This window comes from Carya illinoinensis, chromosome 14, assembly GCF_018687715.1.
Source record: "Carya illinoinensis cultivar Pawnee chromosome 14, C.illinoinensisPawnee_v1, whole genome shotgun sequence".
NCBI classification, from domain to species: Eukaryota; Viridiplantae; Streptophyta; class Magnoliopsida; order Fagales; family Juglandaceae; genus Carya; species Carya illinoinensis.
The window spans coordinates 322,537-344,169 of record NC_056765.1 but is presented as its reverse complement, the minus strand read 5'-3'; the positions used below and the strand labels follow the sequence as shown (position 1 = coordinate 344,169).

General features: G+C 35.8%; 2 protein-coding genes across 3 annotated transcripts; one reads left to right on the top strand and one right to left on the bottom strand.

Moving 5' to 3' along the window:
• Nucleotides 1–5,007: 5,007 nt before the first annotated feature.
• LOC122295136 (serine/threonine-protein kinase-like protein At3g51990) lies at nt 5,008–6,992 on the top strand. Its single transcript, XM_043104199.1, has one exon. The coding sequence runs from the start codon at nt 5,239–5,241 to the stop codon at nt 6,685–6,687; it is 1,449 nt and encodes a 482-aa protein (XP_042960133.1). The 5' UTR covers nt 5,008–5,238; the 3' UTR covers nt 6,688–6,992.
• A 2,090-nt stretch (nt 6,993–9,082) lies between these two features.
• LOC122295134 (protein transport protein SEC31 homolog B-like) lies at nt 9,083–21,331 on the bottom strand. Of its 2 annotated transcripts, none has more exons than XM_043104197.1 (22): nt 20,715–21,331; nt 19,827–19,881; nt 19,596–19,718; nt 19,309–19,405; nt 19,190–19,226; nt 18,956–19,061; nt 18,778–18,835; nt 17,385–17,482; nt 17,082–17,201; nt 16,640–16,682; nt 15,458–15,579; nt 15,252–15,379; nt 14,616–15,174; nt 14,318–14,410; nt 13,217–13,402; nt 12,922–13,135; nt 11,506–11,606; nt 11,182–11,340; nt 10,794–10,919; nt 10,353–10,635; nt 9,720–9,958; nt 9,083–9,616 (listed from the first exon to the last, which is right to left on the bottom strand). In XM_043104197.1, the coding sequence occupies exons 1-22, from the start codon at nt 21,035–21,037 to the stop codon at nt 9,521–9,523; spliced, it is 3,366 nt and encodes a 1,121-aa protein (XP_042960131.1). In that variant the 5' UTR covers nt 21,038–21,331; the 3' UTR covers nt 9,083–9,520. The 2 variants fall into 2 exon arrangements, with proteins under 2 accessions (XP_042960131.1, XP_042960132.1); XM_043104198.1 differs by having other exon boundaries at nt 11,185–11,340; nt 20,715–21,330.
• Nucleotides 21,332–21,633: the final 302 nt, after the last annotated feature.

The window sequence follows — 21,633 nt, the reverse complement described above, 5'->3', positions numbered from 1 at the left end:
TACTTGTATAATGGAGTTATATCTTTAGTACTTTTTGGATCATAACCATTTTGGACTAGTGTTGTGATCTATTCAATGGGTCTTTATGTATGAAGTATGTTTTAAGCATTTGGGATATTTTCAATTTGGTGCATAGTATTACTAAAGAAAAAAATTATCCGTTGCGAATATTGCATAATGTTAGATGCATGTTAGGAACATTGCATCTTATATGTCATGAACGGGGGCAGGTAACCTTGTGTTGCATGTCTCGACGCTTCAAATGTCCGTCTGATCCCAAACGGAATTTGGGGGCGTCATATGAAGGACTCTTATTTGCATGATGAAGAGATCTCGACTATATGTCAGAAATTGCAGAAAGGGGAATTGCTAAATCAGGCCTTTACCTTACAGAATGGGTTTTTGCTGAAGAAAGGTAGAGTATTTTTATCTTCCAAGACTCCTTTAAAACAGCAAGTACTGGAATTTATACATAGTAGTGCTTTTGGAGGCCACTCTGGTTACCCAAAGTCCTTACATAGAGTTAAAGCAGATTTTATTTGGCTGGGCATGAGGAAGGACATTAAGAATTTCATTAAAGAATGCGAAGTATGTCAGAAATGAAAAGTAGAGAATCTGTTACCAGCAGGGTTATTGCAGCCATTACCTATTCCTATGAAGTCATGGAGTGATATCTCTATGATTTTATTGATACACTTCCTAATTCAAAGGGATTTTCTGTCATTTTAGTGGTTGTGGACAGACTCACTAAGTATGCACATTTCTTACCAATGTCTCATCCTTACACTGCAGTTTATGTGGCAAAACTTTTTATTTCACAAATTTTCAAGTTACATGGTATGCCTGCAACAATTGTTACTGATCGAGATGCAACTTTCACAAGTGGATTTTGGAAAGAGCTCTTCAGGTTGCAAGGTACAAAGCTTCATTACAGTTCTGCTTATCACCCACAATCGGATGGACAAACAGAAATTGTGAACAAGTGTGTGCAACAGTACTTGAGGTGTTTTGTTTCTGAGAGACCAAAACAATGGAGTTATTGGCTGCCTTGGGCAGAATGGTGGTACAACACCTCTTTGCACGCAACAACTAAAATGACACCATTTGTGGCTTTATATGGTGTACCTCCTCCCACCTTGTTACAATATGCAGCAGGTACAACTCAGAATGAAGCAATAGATTCAGAATTGAGATCTCGAGAGGAGATTTTGTCCTTATTGAGGAAAAATTTGCTAGCAGCACAATCTACCATGAAACAACAGTATGATAAGAAGCATGTTTATAGGCAATTTCAAGTTGGTGACATGGTTTACTTAAAGTTACAGAAGTACAAGCAACACACTGTGGGAGCTGTTGTTAATCCTAAGTTGACAGTACGATATTGTGGCCCCTTTAAGGTGTTGGAGTGTATTGGGACAGTAGCATATAGACTGGAATTACCACCAACTTTAGCTATACATCCAGTGTTTCATGTGTCCAGATTAAAGAAGCATGTGGGACCTTTGAAGATTGTTTCCTCAGCCTTACCATTACAAGATTCACATGGTGCAATTAGGACTGAGCCTGAGGAAGTGCTGCAAAGAAGAATGACTCCTATGGACAACAAACCATTTATTGAGTTGTTGATTAAATGGCGTGGGGCCTCTAAGGCAGATGCTACATGGGTTCCTGTTGAGCAATTACGATTGCAATACCCTGACCTTGTGGGCAAGGTCTTTTGAAGGGGAGGAGAATTGTTATATGCTGTTATAAGTAGCAGTAGGAAGAAGAATTAAGAGAAGGAAGTCTGGAAGCAAGGAAGCAACGAGAACTGGAGCAGTTAAGGCACGTGATAGCACATGATTCATTAAGTAGATAGAATTACAATTGTAGCCTTAAAGTGATAACTAAATGTATAAGAATGCCCTCCCCTCAATAACAGAATTAACATCCTGTTGTGTATAAAAAGGAGTCGAGCTCCTGATGTAATATATTGAGAAAGCAAATAGAATGCATTTTTGGAGGAACTGATCCCTCGAAGATCAGATATTCAATCAATATTCTTGAGTAGTTGTAACAGCATGTAATTATGGAAGAAAGATCCAAAAGTCAATTACTTTCTTGCAAGAGCTGTGAAAGGGCATGCAATTAAATAAGAGTAAGGTGGGCCAATATCCAATATTTCTTGGCTTGAGAAACCTCGTTCGCAGAAAGCTAAGAGATTCATGGTCTATATATTATATGAGATTTGGTGCTCAAGCCCCCTGATAAACATAGACCCAAGTCTCCAATGTCGTTCCTCAGCACTTTTTATTATTATTTGCTGTCCAGATTGTAATAGATCCTTAAGTTAGTAAAGGAAATTTTTACCCATTATGCACAAATCGGTAACAGAATCCTCAGCACCAACGAGCTCTACAAACCACCACCTCCACCCTTTTTGAAGCACCGAATCTCACAATAGAATCTCAGGAACTGAGTGGGAATCAATGCAAGCAAAAGTTGGCGAAAGTTGGCATCAGAAGAAGGATTAAAAGATGACCCAAAGTTCTGCTTTTTCTCCTATCGACAAAAAAGCATAGATCTAAGACCCACGAAGACGACCCCTTTGCTAATTTCGTTTTGGTGTTGGTTTATGTCTTCTTCATGTCCTTTGATTTACTTTCGTCTGTTTGTTTTTTTTTTAAATAATGTATCAACTAATGTAGTCAGTCAGTCGATTCCGCAGCAGTTCCTCACCGCAGTTTTACGTAGAACTACTCAATTGTCAAAGAGAAAACTTGCAAGAAGACATAGTATTTGTCGTTTCAAATGTTGCTAACATATTTTTCCTACTGGTTTCTTGGCCTCTTTTTTTTTTTTAAAAAAAACTCTATTTCTTATTAGCCTTTTGTCTGTGGTCCTGTGGATGAATATTGGTGGAAAACAATTTCCCGGGTGGTTCGCACAGTAACATACCAACAACTAAAAGCAACCAACAGGCACAAAACACAGAGAAGATGCCTTTTTCTTCCAATGACTGCAATTGAAGAAACCCAACTGCTGGGGGACACAGACCAAGAAAACCCAGATCATGGATTGCATTTCAATTCAACACAAAACACAGGTATCGATGAGACACATAATCATGTGCCCAAGAACTGCTTTGCAAACCAAAGAAAAAGTGCATATAATTTACTCTTAATCCTAATATTCTCTATGATGTCTTATAGGGTAATAAAACTTTAAAAAGGTGATTTTTTTTTTTTTTGAAATGGAATTTCCATTAACTTTTCCTCTGGATGAGTGTCTATAGCTAAATCACATTGGAAGTTAAGATGTGTGTTTCAGGTTTGGTGGATGGATGGTGTGTTGAGTGGACCAGAGGTAGATGTGCCTGTTAAGGTTCTTCTGCAAGGCATCTGATACTGATTATCAATCATACTTCGGGTTAAAAAAAAAACACATGCAAGAAGAAGCACCCAACAAAAAAATAAATAAAGCTTGAAGATAGTTTTGTTGAAATTGGAGAGCTTAAATCCAGACTTGCAATATTTATGCTTTAAAAAAAAAAAATTCAACCCGATGTGTAGAACATAATCCACATAATTTAATAGAAGTGATACATACAGTCGTAAAGTGTTCAAGTGCCGTACAATTATTTTAAAAAAAAAAAGTGAGGTCTACTATTTAAAAATTAAATTTTTTATATGAATTTTATATTTATTAACTTTTTTTCAAAATGATTATGCGGCGCTTGCATACTGCAACTATTATTTATCATAATTTAAAAGGAAAAATTTTGTTTGTAAAATTTAGATTTTAAAATTTATTTTTTAAATTAAATTTTATCATTTAAATTATGCGTGCTCTCTCTACACAACCATTTGAGAATAAAATAACTCTTTAAGCTTTTTCTTTTTGTGAATATATATGAAATTCAAATTCTAATGTAATTGTTTCTCCTTTTTCCTTAAAAACTTTGAAAAATAAATACTAACTTTTTTCTCTAAATCTTGATCTTACAAGTATACTGTTGAAACAAAAGGAGGAAGAGGAAATGATTGTTGCTAATATAAAAACAATGATAAGAAAAAGAAAATGATTACAGTATCAAAAGAATAAGATAAATAATTTGTATTAATCTCATATAGATAAGTCTCGCGTAAATTTTTATAATACAATAAACTCATCTTTAAAAAATATAAAAAAAAAAATGATCTTTTTAGTGAGACTCACCTTTTTACAAAAAATAGTGTAATATTTATAAATGAATTACATAAAATAATCTCATAAATTAACGTAGTTTCATCTGATATATTATATTTACTTTATAATAAAAGTAAATTTATAATCTGATGAAATACATCAATTTGTAGGAATATTTTTATATAATTATTTTGTGATTAAAATATTTTTTTAAAAAAAAAATTATGTAGAAGTTGTTTATATAAAACTTGACATTTTTTTATTAAATAATATATATAAATATATATATATATATATATATATATATATGTGTGTGTGGACAATTTTGAGGTAGGCAGATGCATATGGCTGACGAAATAACTTTCCAAAATTCAACGCTGACGATGCTTCAAATGCAATTATTTTATGTTGTTTGTCTACTTGCCAGTTGCCTCTAAGTCTACCAAATGTAATTACCATTTTCTAATCATCCGGTCAATTTGTACCATTTTACACTCCATTTTCTCATTGACTGTAACATTTGATTTCAATTTTCTTTATCATTACATTTTTTTTTTTAACCTTCAAAAAGAATATTGAATATTATCGACATTATTTATTTATAAAAAATAATATTTATAGTCTTACTCGCATATTTCTTTAAAAAATAATTTTGTTATTTAAAAAAAATAAAAACATTATAATTTATTTATATTAAAAAAATTAAATAATCTAATTACAAGAATCTTTATACTATATTTTACACTTGGTAAAAATAATGACTTTCAAGTTTCACCATTGTGATTCCAACTTGGTGGGCTCCAAAGACATAACCCTTGCAGAACGCCACTCATCTCTCTCACCAACAAAGAACACTGAGAAACGACACATAACAACAGTTGTCTGTTTCCCAATCCCAAAGACATCTGCAAAACCCAAAAACCTCTTCTTTCTCCATTACTTCTTACTCATTCTATATTTGTGATTGGCCAAAAAGGGAGATCCTTTTGATTATTTGACATATATCTTATCCAACGTCACAGCCTATTCCTCCACAATCCTAAAGAAACCGAAGAGAGAAGGAAACTATCTATGATGGGATACCTCTCCTGTAAAGCTGAATCCGCCATTTCTGTATCCTCCAACTCCCACACTCCATCTTCCAAGTCCAAAACCGTTCACAGCCCACGACACAAGAAACCCATCAAGATCCAGCATTTTCACTACAGTGACCTTGAGGCTGCCACTAACAACTTCTCTGACCAAAAACTGTTGGGCAAAGGCAGCCATGGCTACGTCTACAAGGCCATCCTCCACGGACGCCACGTTGCCGTCAAGAAGCCCTCTCGGACTCCCTCAGTCAAAGCCGATGTCTTGACGAGCGAGGTCGATAACGAAATCGAAATCCTGTCCCAAATCCATAGCCCACGACTGGTAAATCTAGTGGGTTTTACCAATGATTCTGAGAATAGGCTTTTGGTGGTTGAGTTCATGTGCAATGGGACTTTGTACGACATTCTTCATTCCACAACTCGATCCCCAACTTGGGGTCGAAGAATTCGATTGGCTTTGCAAACTGCAAAAGCCATCGACATTTTGCACTCCTCAAACCCACCTGTGATTCATAGAGATATAAAGTCTGCGAATGTGCTAATAGATAGAAACTATAATGCCCGGTTGGGTGATTTTGGTTTAGCCCTTAGGTGCCATGTGGATGACTATAGGCTAAGATCCACACCTCCTGCTGGGACTATGGGGTACTTAGACCCTTGCTATGTGACCCCAGATAATTTGAGCACAAAGACTGATGTGTTTAGTTTTGGGATTTTGTTGTTGGAGATTATTAGTGGGAGAAAGGCTATTGATGTTGGGCACTCACCACCTTCGATAGTGGATTGGGCGATTCCCCTTATAAAAAAAGGGAAGCTTTCTGCTATCTATGATCCAAGGGTAATGCCTCCTAAGGATTTGGTCGTGAGGAAGCAATTGGCAGTGATTGCCTCAAAGTGTGTAAGGTCTTGTAGGGAGAGGAGGCCGGCAATGAAGGAGGTTGTCGAATGGCTCAGTGGTTTAAGTAAATTGGTTCCACTTCATTCGTGGAACGGTTTTAATAATCCATGTATGATGGTGGACACTGTTGGAGGTCCCGTGGGATTGAGAAATGTGAATAATTCGAGAATGGAGGGTGTGGAAGGTGGGGATTTTGATGCAATGGATGGGAATTTTGGTAGATTGTCAACTAGGCATTCACGGAGAGTGTATTCTGATTTGGGGTTCAGCAGCAACTTGATGGAGCTTATGGCTGGTAACGATGGGGATGTTGATGGGGATGAGCTGAGTTCTAAATCAGCGAATCAAAGTTCTAAATTTGGTAGTGGGAGATATTTCCGCAGACGGAGAAATCAATCCCAGACTCAAGGTTGCGATGACAATGTCTTCCGTTTGAGGCGACATCAATCTGTTGGGGGAAGTTCAGAGATACTTTCTAGAGAAGACTTGACTTCAAGTTCGAATTTAGTTCTTGAGCAGCTGAGGGTGTAAGTAATTTACTACCAGAGATTCAATCTGAGCGATTCTGGCAATGGAGCAAAGCCCCTCCATCTTGTAAGCCTTATCTTGTTTGCAAATTACATTGATGTAGATTTGTTGGTAGCTCATTACTTTTGGATTTTTCAAAGTTAACCTACCCCATGTTCATTCAAATCTCAATGTATTGTTATTTCCACAAGGGTACATAGCTGATGTCCCCCTTATAGGTTGTTTAATCTTTCTTTGTATGAAAAATCTGAATACAGATGAAAATCCTATTTTTGGGTGGTAATCAGAATTCCATCCCTAGTTTAAAATTCCTGCAGTCAAAAGATTCTTTTGAATTTCAGTAGATAGTCTTGCTTTATTCCAAAATATAGTGCCTGCAGACAATTATTTAATTTCTAGACTTGTTGATTATTTTCAAAGAGGAAAAAACAATTGCAACTCTCTATACTTTCAAATAAGTTTTCACTTTTCTAGCACCTGATGCTGGGCAGAGTTCATCTCACACATAACAGATAAGCATGATGTTGGTGGAGCGCCTAAAAGTAAATTGTGTTGGTCCATGGTATGCCCTTTAAAATATGAGAAGGATATTTTCAACCAATCTGCTGGGATGATAAATGTACAATCGACAATGATGAAAAGAATAAGGGCACTGTTTCTCTAATCAATTCCTAATAGCCTTTTGAAGCCAGTAATTTTTTTTTTTTATCATCTGTTTAGGCATTCACTCAAATAGTCTTGTCTTCTTGATATGGATGTAACTCATATTCTAATGCATCAATTCAATTGGGAATATATCGGAAATGGAGACCTTTTTTCTTCCAGGAAAACCTATTCTAAGGTTTATGCTTGCTTCCAAGTAAGCTCTTTTTTTTTTTTTTTTTTTTTTTTTTTTTAATGTTTAGCATGTAAATTTGAAGCAAACTGAAATGTTGCTTTCAACAAGTTTTCAAGTTTCTGTAATTAACCATCACACAGTAGATTTGTCACTTCCCCTTTACAATCTAGCATTGTTAATGCATCCTACTGGAGCACTCATATATGTTAGAACCTTTGAAGTGACATAAGATCATGGATCAGCTGCTTACTATATGGACTGTTTTGTTGGACACATCTGTGTCTGGTGCAACTCTTCTTTGGATTTTGTTTCCTTATCATTTGTAGTATTATTTTCGGTTTGAATGAGTAGGCTAAACCATTAGAAGATCGAGTGAAACGTGAAAACTGTGTTAGGATAGGATGTAGCGTCATGATATTTTTTACTGTTAAAGGTTGGCAACCGATGTTTGACATACAGAGTTTCCTCCCTTTCTTTTCTTTTCTATTCAACTGTCATCATTAAAGGCATAAATCTTGGATTTTATTTATTGATGCCCTCTGTCGGCTAAATCATTGCACTATTTTTTTTTTTTTTCTTTACTCGGGTTTTTAATCTGAACATTGATTTCCTTCTTTCTTTCTTTCTTTTCTTTATATATATATATATATATATTTTTTAACTCCATTCAGATCTAACGATTGGAAACAGTGAGAGTTCCCTCGTGTCTATGCTACCTCTTTAATCTCTTGTGTTCCAAGCATTCCCATGTGACCATTGACTTAACATGAACACATAACTAAGATCTAAGGAGATTAACGTATCATTATTTCTTTCTTTATATAACAATTATGTTAGCTTGGTCGGATTCCTTGCTGTCTGAGTCATTAGTTAGTTATTGGCTAGTATGTGGGTAAGAGTCCTCATCACCTGTGGAGGTGATTGAGATTAGGTGAAGAGAAATTAACCATTTACAATTTTCATCAATGGGTCAAAAGTCATCGTTTAAAATGGAATGCCCCTTTCCACCCATGGATTTAGATTCCTTGCGTCTAATTCGGCTTTTATCCCTTGACATATGGGTTTTGTGTCGCAAAGGAAGAATTTGATCGGAATGAGAAAATTTCTAGAATCAATAACTACATAAACTTGGCGATATTACAGATTTCAAATTTCAATTGACTTCAAGTTACATTAAAAGAGAAATTGAAGGGGGGAGTATAGGAATCTCTAAAGGGTCTGAATTCTGATTTATAATTTAAAAAAAAAAAAAAAATCTCAAAAAATGGATAACTTGATTAACTAATTGTTTAGGTCAACTCTTAACTCTCATTTTGAAGGAGAAGATTTATGAAGCTGATTATCTTTTCTCAAATTCAAAATCAACTTGGATATGACAAATGTAGTACGGGCAACATCTCTCCCCCTTACCGGTAAGAGATTTTAGGTCCAATACACAAGGGGGACAGGTTTTAGTAAGGATAATGCTTCATTGCAGAATACCTCACCACAGAAGAGGCAGAAAACAAAATAAAATAAAATAGAACAAAACGAACGTAATAATAAACATTAAAATGCCACTGATCTCAACGAAACATGTTATATTATTCAAAACTGTGCGTTTCTATTAATAATAACATCACAAAGGTGGTACAATTTTTAGTGGCCAAAATAATGACACTAGGTGACAACAGAAAACAGCTTGTTTGTACCAGCTCACTGAAAGACTGAAAACATTCAGAAAGGAAAGGTAGAAGCATCTATGAATTTTTAGAATTCAAAAAAAAAAATAAAAGAAAAGAAAAACTATTTCCAACTACTACCAGTATTTTAAATAAAAAAACAATCGGCACCATTCTATCAATGTCCTGAGAACTATCTCCACTAACAGCACTCTAAAGAAGCCATTCTTTCTTGTGTACATTGAAGAAAGGATTATCGCCCAAGCAGATTTAGACCACTCAATGCAAAATGTTACCTATCCAATTATCGGATACTAGAAGGAATCCGCACCCTTCTTCAGCTCAATCTCACGTTCTGCCTAGTCTTGATCATTCGCTTAAGTGTAGCTAGCCAGAAGTTGCACTCATCCCACTCGCTAGTTGTGAGAAGTACCTGAACCAGGAAGAAACCAAAGAAAAACAATTAGAACTTGCTATCTCAAGGTTTTATTTTTATTTTTATTTTTTATAAGTTAATGAATCAGATAAAGCTCTACCTGGATTTGAAGAGCAGTACTGAAATCTCCATTGTCCAAAGCCTGGCAGAGCTGAACAAGCTTATCAGCAGCATTTTTGGATATGTCCCCACTGTTGAGTTTTGCAAACAAGGCACCTAATTTCCTGGAATTGTCTTCTATTTCACGCTTCTTGGCTGGATTTGCACGTAAACCGCCCAGCGCTTCTGATGTCTCATTGAAAAGTCTTGTCAATGTTGCAATGACAGGTTTCTGGTGGACTGGGGGAATTAAGTAATAACCACCACAAAGTTAGCATGAAATCGGTGAATAAGAATAGCACATAGCTTAGAAACCTATATGAAACTAACATCAGCACATTAAATGAATCCAAAATTGGAGAAAAATAAAACAATTTTCAGGAGGCATGAAAGGAGTTCAAAAGGCCATTCAAGAGTTACAAGATACTTGTTTGCTTCCTTGTATTTATTTAACCGAGGGCAATCCCCCACTGTTCTTCATATATTTTCGTTTGATGAGTTCAGAGTAAGCCAAATGTGAAAGTAAACTTAATGTGAAATTCAAAGAATCATGGAATCATTGAGAGCCAGGGGGGACCTACAGGTCTAAGGAGGCCTCGTTGAATCAAGTGAAATATCAGATATAACAAACTACCTGGAACATTTGAAGTATCGACTGTCTGTACAGTAGGTGGTGGAGCAGCAGGTGTAACAGTTGGTTGTGCCAATGCTGCCCGAGTAGGACTGGGTGGTTGTAGTGACCCCATCCCAGGTCTTTGAACAAGCCCTGAATTAACTGGCATAAATCCCTTTTGGGGAGGGGAGGGAGCTATCATCTGTGGCATCTTATGGCCAGGAACTGAGCCTAGATGTGATGTGACAGGTGCAGCCGGACCAGTTCCAGATGGAATAGGTTGATAACCAGGGTTGGTGGTTCCCTGAAACACATGCAAAAAATTTTAAGATCAATCACAAGTTCATAGTACCATCAAAATAGCAAATGTTTTGTGCTATATATACATTATACATATAGAGAGAGAGAGAGAGAGAGAGAGAGAGAGAGAGAGAGAGAGAGAACAAAAGTATATCTACATACAGGATACAACTGGGAACCCAATGTGGGCTGCTGATATTGCTCTGCATTTTTCAGTGCAGGAGGAGTTGCAGGAATAAAGGGCCTAGCGACAGGTTGAGTGGCGACAGGAGGTGTTGGAAAATTTGGCTGGTAGGAAGGAAAAAAGGTCATAAAACTCAAATAATAAGACTATTTAGAGTCAACAAATTAACATGCTGAATGCCAGAAGTTTATTAAATGACATAAAGCAATAAACTTTACACAACATAACACAGGCAATAGAGGGATCAAGTTCAATTCAGAAGATTTATATATGAACTACATCCAGCCATAAGGGTGTGAATATAAATAGAAACAAAATGAAAATATGCTAGAAGTACTTGATGAAGCCTGAAGCCACAACACAAACTACCTGAGACGGTGTCTGCGATGGAAGGAATAAATTTGGTGGCTGATACGGGGCAGGAGCACCATATCCCCCTCCATAAGGAGCACCAGAAGGTTGCTGATAATTCCCACCATATTGACTGCTAGGAACACTTGGTTGCATATGTGATGTTGCTGTTTCCTAAGCAGCAAACATCATTGGAAAAACACACATAAGATTACCCTCTAAGTAGCAAAACAAAGTTGGTAATTAAACAGCATCTGAAACCACTCTCTCTCTCTCTATCTCACACGTGCGCGCACGCGCGCACACACACACACACACACAGATTCATGAATAAAACACCTGATAATAAGATTGAGAAGCATCAACCAAGCCAAAATTGGATTGATCAGCACCATATACTGCTGCACTTGGTGCTTGAGAGTTTTCGACAACTTCTTTCTCTGCAACAAATGTAAAAGAAATTTATAAATTGAAACTAAATATGGAGGCAAAAGAGAAGACAATATGACAGGGTAAGCTCCACAAAAAATAGCTTAATCAAGAGAGAAGTGAACCATCTGATTATTCAATATGGACAATGATTAACTTACCACTCTTTTATAACTATTTTACAACTCTATACGAAAGGAGGGTAGCTTTGTAAAATTGAAATTCATTTTTAATGAAGTGGCACAATTGCATTGGTTGATTGTAACATGGGCTGTAAAATAGTTGTAAAAGTGCTGTAGGTGTATCATTACTCTTTCCAGATATTTTTATACAAGGCTAATTGGAGATGGCAATACAAAATACAAGCACCATGAGCCTTGAAGCAATTTTATGTCCCTCAAGGGGCCACATTGGTCAAACCCACACCAGTCGACTGGCAATGGCAAAGAAACCAGAAATCTTGGGTTTCATTTCCCTTATCTTACTTCCTGCATGTGGCTTATGGGCAATTATTACCACCAGTGAAGACTACACTCCATTAAAACAACTCAAGTATAGCAAGCTAATGTTGGGGGCGGGGGTGGCCAAAACCCAGTTGTTTACTTATTGATCTTACTCTCCTGTACCAGATTTTGAAATATTTATCCATAAAAACATTTTAAGCTTAAAAACAGATAGAGGATTGGTATATAAGATTTTGGTTTGAGTAATGGTTAAATTATAAACTGAATTGTACTTTCTTATTTTTGGTTCCATCAGAAGGTAACCTTGGCCATTGGTTACATAAAAGGAAGTATCCCATCCCTCACCCATAAAAACCACCAAAATAGAAACTGACCTTAGGGCATTATTCCACCAGCCATTTCCTAAAAACTTAGTGTTGTCACCAACAAGCAAATTATTGAAGAGCATCTAAATGCCACATTATAAACTCGCAGATAAGCTCATGATTTAGAAAATTAAAATAATCTAGAACATATAACCAGGAAAATTTTTCATTCAACAAAAGAAGATGGTAAGAACACCCTCGCTATATACAACCGAGCTACAAATGACTTCATCACTAACGTCATTGGGAAAATATCAATTGCAACAACCTCGTTATATGAATTAGTCCAGAAATAAATATGATCATATTGAAAAATGACAAATTTATACATATAATTTCAGGTAAAACAGTAGTACAACAAAAGGAAGAATAGGAGTGTCTTATAAATTAAAATCAAAAATAAAATATGCCAAAAATATGTAAAAATATGAGAGAATTTCATCCAGCAAGCAAGGGGGTTCAAACACCATATCAAAGATATTACCAAAAGCTCATACCAGGTACTGTAGACAATGCAATACGATCTCTTAAGATCACAAGCTCAGGTGACAATTCATCAGAGCCCAAAAGTTTAAGGTACTCCATGGCCGTTGTTAAAAGCCCTTGGCTTGCTAAAATTTCAGCATATTTCTCAACAAGCTTACACAAAGATGCACTGAATCTTTTTTGCCCCGTTGCCAAGGCAAGGACAATAGTCTTTTCCATCAGATCCTAATAAAATAATTGATAAAGTAAAAATAAGCTTTCTGGCAATACATGCATAACTGAACCTCTCAAACTAATGAAATTAACCTGAAGAAGATCGACATAGGATTTCCCTTCATGCTCAGTTTGAAGACTCCTCGACCAGATTTCCACAGTTTTATCAATATTTCCAGCACATATATAACAAAGGGTAGCAGCCAATGTGTTACCAGCATTCAAGAGTTTAGAAGCAAGTGTGTCACAGAGCACAGTCCATTCCTCTCTCTGTGCAAACTGTTAACTGAAGATGATTAATTAAAAGCAAAAATTGTTTGTACTTGATGCAATAATTTCTTGATCAATAAATATTACTTCCACTTGAAACTATTTCATATAATTACAACTAAGTAATAGCCATAATTTCAAAGAAATGAAACAAATACATTAGTCCAAAAAATGCCAAAGAAAACACTTTCCAGATATTCATGCAACTAAATGCAGCTATTGGGGCCGGGGGAGTGAGGTCAGTCTTGCAAGGATGTATCTATATATTTATTTATTTTGATCGGAAAATAATAATTTTGTTGATGATAGAAAATAGGCAGAGTCAAGTACATGGGGCAGATAAAGGAGTGGATATATATAATATCTGCAAACATGAACATGGAAATAAGAAAAACTGCAGTGTGAATAATGCACATTAAGGCCTTTTTTATGTAACATATTCTCAGATATTTCCTTCCCAAACATCAGTCAAACACAACACTTTTCAATTTCAAATATTTAACTTTTCATCTAATCATAACACAATTTTACAATCTTCAAAACAAAACACAAAAAACAGTACAATTTTTTCAAATTTCAAAACAAAAATTATATTCAAACAATTTTTAACTTTATAATATTTTTATTCAACTTTTTCTCTCTCATTTCCCAAAACCCAATAAAACATTTTAACTCAAATCATTTCACTACTATTCACAGATATTATGAGGTATTCGAGTGTCCAAACGAGCCCCAAAACTCCAAAACGATGAAAATAATGATGGGGCAAAAGCTCAGCAATGTAATTTCTTCTGTATGGTAATAAAAAAATTCATTCAAATGCACCTACTATAAGAATATGTTGCCATATTCTTATAAAAAAACAGAATGTGTTGCCATATCACAACACAAAACATTTTGATTATTAAGAGTTATGAAACTTACACTACAGAGAAGAGCAAGGGTTTCTTTCCAGAACTTCAGGGGTCTAGTATTAACAATGCTCAAGAGATCATTGTTCACCATAGCAGAAACAACCTGAAAGTGGAAGTGAAGCAAGCCAAGAGTCCTTAAAAATCCATAACAAATAAAAGATTGACGAGATGGAATGGTATATCTATCTCAGATCCTTTTACAAGGATTCATATGTTCATTAAGTTAAATATGAAGCTCTTTAAGATATTTTTTAAATTATCAAAGGAAAAAAAAAAAAAAAGTTCTTCAAGATGAATATTCGAACAACCTTTAGGTAAGGTGAATGGCTCATCCTAAAGTATTGATCACGAGTGCTCTCCCACAAAGATGCACCACCAACGTGGGCAATAACTAAAGCATCAGCCATTTTATTTGCAGATATGCACTGTGCAACTGCCCCCTTGTAATCTCCAACAATTAAAGCACGTTGGACACCATCATTAAATGCGGGGTCAACACTCTCCCCAACTCCATCTGGTTCTTGTTGCAATTGTTCCAAACCATCCACAGCATCAGGTATAGCAAAATTATCATGAGAGGTTGACAAAGGTGTATCAGCCTTGGGGCTAGGGATATTGTTAAAGAAGTCTTCCCCATTATCAGTAGGGAAAATGGTGGCTTCTTTATCATCCCCAGATCCAACCTTCTCCGGCACAACATCCTCAAGTCCAAGTGCATTTACTTCCTGGGAGAGAGCATCTTGGACACTCTCCTTTTCATTAGTAGGTACACTGAACCCAAGGTGACCAAGCAGTTTTGTCCTAGCTGTCCCATCATCTTCAAACATAACCTTCAAGAAGCTCCAAGTTTCTCGGTCATCCTCCGCTCTGTTAAATAAACTCATAAGGTTTCTCATTGCAGAAAAAGAAAATAATAAAAATAATCCATTCCCCAGTTAACATACTCAGACTCTTGTGACTTCTTATCACATAGTACCCTCAACAAAGACCTTTCGCCATTTTGTATTGCAGCTTCAAATTCAGACGATCGACCAACCAAACTGTCTTCAGTAACTAAGTTGTGCACATAAACCTGTAAAAAGAGGGAAAATAAGAAGAAAAAAAATCCTATTTCCTAACAAAACAAAGAGGCACTGCTCAATGGAGATACCTCTGAACCACCAGCTGGAACACCTGCAGGAGAGGACCTAGGGCAAAACCACATAAGCTTGCCACCAAACCCAAAAGATGCCCCAACAGGACGTTTGTACCATTTTGGAGCCCTCAGAGGACCTGCGCAGAAGAGACTGATGTAAAAAGAGCTACTAGCTACTAGGATATTGAAGTTCACAGGCACTAGAATGAGTTACAAGAACTTAGCGGATTTTTTTTATTCTTTGGAATGGGGGTCTTCTAGGGATACATATCAGTACTAATTTGCTGCATCAGTCCATAAATCCCTTCTGGGATGCATAATTTTTTTTTCCTCCCTACATGAAATCGCTACTAACCAACTAATGATCTGTGGCAATTACCCATTAAAAGTCAAAAGTTGTGGCAGCCCACCCAAGTCTCCTTAGTTTTGGCTTCCAAGATTTTCTTGATCTCCTTTCTCTAATGAGCTTTGCTACACATAAGCCCACATAACACACATTTTTTTATTTAAAAAAAAAAAGTTGGGTTTATTAAAAAAAGTTGGGTTTATTCTTCTTAAACTAATTGAATTCTTCTACTCATTATCCATGCACCAAACATTTGGTAAAAATAAAAAATAAAAATAAAAAGTGTTGTGTGTGCTGAGTGGGCTTATGTTTAGAGTTTTTCTTCTCTAATTATGTGTATCTGATGTTAATTACTTTGATCATACCATTTTTTATTTTTCTTGATTATTTTTAAACCTAATCCTATTTAAAAATGACAAAACTTGCTTAAACAAACTGATTAAAAGAACAGAAAATCAAACCTAAAACAGAAACTTTAAAAATTCAGATAAAATGAACATATTAGATTGAACTGAATAAATGTTTTAACAAGAAACTATTTGAATAAAATAATAAATAAATAAATAAATAAATATCCTTGTTCAACTGTATTTTACCTCAAAGCACTCCAACAATGTAAGTTCAAGAATATCATTCCTTTGTTTTGGATTGGTAAAATAACTCCCTTAAGATGTTGAGTCTTAGTTTTGTCAACCAACCCCATGTTACCGGGCCCGAAAGTTCCATTCAGAACAAAGGCCAACACCTATATATGCATTGATGCAGTGTGTGTGTATACTTACTTTATCTAGATCCTTCCTAATACACCAAAAATGGCTTAACAATCAATACAGATGGAAAATATGCATTACCTGCACCAAACACATTCTCTCCAACACCATACCGACTGCAACCCTGGAAAAGGATAAGTAAAACCCATTAATAAAGATGGAAACAAAAGAAGGCGCAAAGGTAAGCCATTTAACAAATGAGTCAACCAGTTCTACCAGGGTAGAGAAACCAATAAAAGAAAACATTAATAATATCAGAGAACCATCTTGGTGATCTTCAGTAGTTTCAAGACCAAAGTTTACATAAAAACTTTGCTCCACACGCCAAAGCCAGCTTAGATTAAAAGGGCATATAACATGGATAAAAAAATGTTCATCACTTTCTCCACTTGCTTCCGTTGTAATTGAACCCAATTTTTTTTTTTTTATAAGTAAATTGTACCCAATTTTTCATCAGTTTTAAAATTACTCAAATAAAACAAAACCTTTCACACAGATCCATGAGAATAAAATAGGTAGATACCTCAACATTATAAAAGCCGACTTTTCCATCAAATGAAGATGCTGATATGACCCCGGGTATCTTTGGATACCAGTGTACATCAAAATTCCAGTTGTTTCCAGCAGGCAATTCACAGACAATCTGAGTCAAAAGCTTTTTGATAAGCAACAATCTAAGTCAAAACTTAAACAAAGAAGCATCAACATGGTGAAAAGTATTTTCCACTGAAACCACGATCCAGGATAAAAAATCATAATAGGAGGAGATTTATTACAATAAATTTAAAAAAATATGGGGGTCATGGTAAGAAGACAAACTTCATACCTCACCAGAAACAGTGTCCCAGCAAATAGTCCGACTATCTTTGGCACAAGTAATCAAATAGGAACTGTCAATGGGACACCACGCCATCGCAATTACGCCTGGTGCAATTCATAGGCCAAAAAGGCACAAAATATCAAAAGCAACAATGGCAAAACAAAAACGATTATGATACATTTGGATATTGGAAAGTACAGAAACAGCTTAGCTAAAAAAATTATTGTATCATTGAAAGTAAAACTACTTCACACTCAGTGGCAAGAAGAAACACATATGAGTTTGAGCCTTTATACAAGCAAGAAATTACGAAACAAAACATATTACAATATAGTATATAGCAACCCCGGGATTACTCGGGACACTGCTCCCAGACACATGGGGCCAATCAAAAAACGTATATGGTATCCATTTACATATATAATAAAGCAACAATCGGTAAACATTTAAACTTCAGGTAATGTAAAATTTCATGAATGCCATTTAAAATCAAATTAGGGTGCAAATTTCACAATCATCAAACTATATCAATCATAAGGATCAGACTCTGGCTTGGACAACTTCAATAATTATTTTTTTTTACTTATCAAAAAAAATAATTATGTCGAGTCAATTTCTTTGACAAGTTTGCCATTGACCCTGCTTACATAGCTACCCTACTCATTGAGATATAATGTGTGTGCATGTATAAATATGCACGTTAGTTTCACGTTGTACCTGGTGTAACTCTTTTAAATATTACAATACTTAATAGCTCTCACATATTGCAACACTTAATAAATTCTCAAAATATCAATACTATTGCAAACCAGCCATTAGATATATGACCTCTAGAAGCCCATCATACTTAGAAAATAACATTAAAAAAAATAAAAATAAAAAATGATAAGAAATTTATTGAACCATGTAATTAGGCATAGCCCAAGTACAATAACATAAAAACCAATCATTCAGAACTACATTGCACAGAGTTATAGCCTTTTTATAATTTAAAAATTCATTAAGCGAACAGTTTTTTTATACTTTAGCAAATGACAATGAATGATATGAAATTTCAAATGCAAGACAAGCACATGGAGTATATGCCATCCAATGGCAGACTTGGCAAAATATCTTTCTTTTTTTTCTTTTTATAAGCCGACTTGGCAAAAGATTAATATAATCAGATGTTACCAAGTGGTATAAAATGACAGAGCTACATCGATTGTAACAAAAACCGGTCCACTATGAGATTCAATATCACAGGAATGAGGGAGAGGAACCACAACATATTCGATAACCTAAACAAAATGTCTAAGACAGCAAAGTTCATTCACTCATAGTCTACTCCATGCATGATAAATTCAAAATTTTTAAAAGAAAGGCAAAAGTTAAAAGAAGATCCTAAAAGAGTCATTACCTTTAGTATGTCCCGTGAACTCTTTAAGAGGTGACATTACGTTCCGCACATCCCACAGCTGCTTAGATAAACATTACAATAAATTAGTGAACAGAACACTTATTTTTAATTTTTTTCCAACAATATAACCTCAAAAAAAAAAAAACACATAAAACACCATCAGTCGCAAAATCAATACCCTAACAGAAGGTGAATTATCTTCATCTGATGCAACAACAAGATGAGTAGCAAAATCAGGATTCCACTGCAAAACAGAGCACCTCCTTCTAACAGGGTCCGAAAAGCTGCAAGTTGAAAGAGGCCATGTGAGGTGTTTAGAAAGATCACCCCAGGAATCATATCAGACTGCAGCACTTAAAAAAATGCAGGCGCGCACACACAGAAAACTTTACATTAATAGCGAAAAGATTACCTTATTACTGGCTTTTGCTTCTTTAGGTCCCAAACCACTAGATAAAAAAAGATAAAAAATACATCACAGATGTTGTGAAATAGAAAACAAATAATTTGAATAACATTTTCCTTCCTCACCAGTTGTCCCATTATATGAAGTGGATGCTAAGACATGTTGAACCTTGCTATTCCAAGATAAGCACGAAATCTCTCCCTGCGCAGTTGAGCTGCCACTCTGCAGAAAGTTCTCAGAAAATTATTACATGCCCAGGTAAATTTTAATCCTCCATGACTAAAATATAAAAGGGGGGGGGGGGGGGGGGGGGGAGAGAGAGAGAGAGAGAGAGAGAGAGAGAGTTTGGCTGAATTCGAATTTTAAATCATCCAAAATGGATAAACTGGGCATAAACAACTAAACAACATACCTTTAGGGGTGGAAAATGAGAAGGTTCTGCAGGGTTTGCTAAATCCCATATGCAAATTTCACCATCATCAGCCCCGGATGCAAGTAGGTTTGGTGTGATGGTATTAAATTCAAGACCACGCACCTGAAATAGAAAAGAAAGTGCTCAATAAAGCATGACTTGCAATAATCAAATCTGTTCAAGGATGAAATAACATCAACAAAGATACGGCTAACATAATGCAATACTTACTGGCCCTTTATGCCGTGAGAGATGTCCAACAAGAGCATTTTCATTTCCTTCAGGACTGGGAAAAGAAGGAAATAGAAAATTACACAATTATGAAAAAAAGAAGGCAAAAACTATCCTAAAACAGCACAATTATGTAGTCCTTGATCCACACAATAACTCAAGAGTTCGGAAAACACAACAAAAGGCCCTAATGACTCCTTTCCAAACATGTTGTAACAAAGAAAATTAATGATCAGAAAGAAATAAGGCATTCCACCAGCATTTTAACCAGAATGAAAGTAAAATGCCCCAGCACCAATAACTCATGAGCTGAATCAGCAAGTCATCACGATTCATTTTTAAATCAGAACCATTTCTCAAGTCAAATCACAAATTCAAAAATTACATTCTGTTCCTGTTTCTGGGAAAAAATGTATTTCTAACAACAAATTCTAATCACATCAGACGCATGATTCATGGATGCCAACTACCATACTTTAAAAAAAATAAAAACCTCGTATATCCCTCGGGGGCACGTTAAAATTATAAATTCTCTATCATCCGTACAATTGATTAAATTTTGCGTTATTTTGGTGACTAAGAAACCAAACTAAACAATGCCTCCGAACTGCAAACTCCGCTTTGATTTCAAAAAGGCAACAAAAGGGGGAGAATAACCCACGTTCCAATTCACCGGAAGCCGAAAGCCCTCAACCTATACAACTCAAATCAAATATCCACCATCAATACAACTCAATTCGATACTAAATACTCTCTACTTTGACTGTGTGGATCAATTATTATTTATTAAATTTTGGTGAAACAATGAACGTCCAATACAAATTTCGGCTTCACTATTAAGCACAAACTCCCTGAGACCAATTCAATATATATTTCCAGGTCAATTACCGGATCAGACCGAGGGGGTTCCAGATATCAATGGTTCCGTCGACGAGTCCACCCGCGATAAGACCGAGAGAGAACTTCTCGGAAGCGGATCCGGCAGTCGCCTTGCCCCAAGAGAGGCGGTTAAAGCGCTCAGAGCTCGGCGACTCGCCAACAAGAGGCAGCTCCCAATCTTCGGACTGGAAATCAAGCTTGAATATCTCGAGACTGGCTGATGAGCTGAACGACAGATCCACAGCCCCCGCCATGGTCCCCGCCGCCATGTACGGAGCGTCCGGCGCCAAAGCGACGGACGCCGATCTACTTACCCCCTTGATAGACGCCATTTGCCTCAAATTCACAAGCCCTAGTCCACCAATCAAAATTCAAATCCCTACCAAATAAAGATATATATGATCTGTTCTATAGAGAGGGAGAGATGAATTTCACAGAGAAAGTGGATCTGGGAAACAAGAAATGGGGGGAAAACTAGAGAAGTTAGGGTTTGGAAGCGTGGATATTTTACGATCTGATCTGAAGTGAGATGTATGTGTGAGGGACTGTCTTTTCTCTCTCTCTCTCTCTCTCTCTCTCTCTCTCTCCCTCCCAAGTCCCACCTCTTTTTCTTTTTCGCTTGGGTTGGGATTATTTTCAATCGTCGTTCTTAGTTATTTCATTTTGCGTTTTAGAGGTTGTAGAGTAGTGAGGAGACCTATGTGAATCGTCAAAGATCCAATCAAAGCGTGACATGTGTCATGCAGTGTTATTTTTTCTTTTTACTATTTTTTTTATGCACTTGTTTGGAAATAGATTTTGTTCTAAAATTTTTATCTCATTTTATCTCATTCTTAAATATAAATTTAAAAATAAAATTTTTAAATTAATCATTACAATTTTTTTAAATTTTTAAATAAAAAATAATTCAACATTTTTAAATATCTAA

Bases quoted from the DNA above. Each gene is read 5' to 3' on its own strand.
- LOC122295136 (XM_043104199.1), top strand. From the start codon at position 5,239: ATGATGGGATACCTCTCCTGTAAAGCTGAATCCGCCATTTCTGTATCC.
- LOC122295134 (XM_043104197.1), bottom strand. From the start codon at position 21,037: ATGGCGTCTATCAAGGGGGTAAGTAGATCGGCGTCCGTCGCTTTGGCG. The intron at 19,406-19,595 runs GTATGTTGTTTA...AACTTTCTGCAG, and splicing joins CTCATTTTCCACCCCTAAAG to AGTGGCAGCTCAACTGCGCA. The intron at 16,683-17,081 runs GTATCTACCTAT...ATCCTTTTCCAG, and splicing joins TCGGCTTTTATAATGTTGAG to GGTTGCAGTCGGTATGGTGT.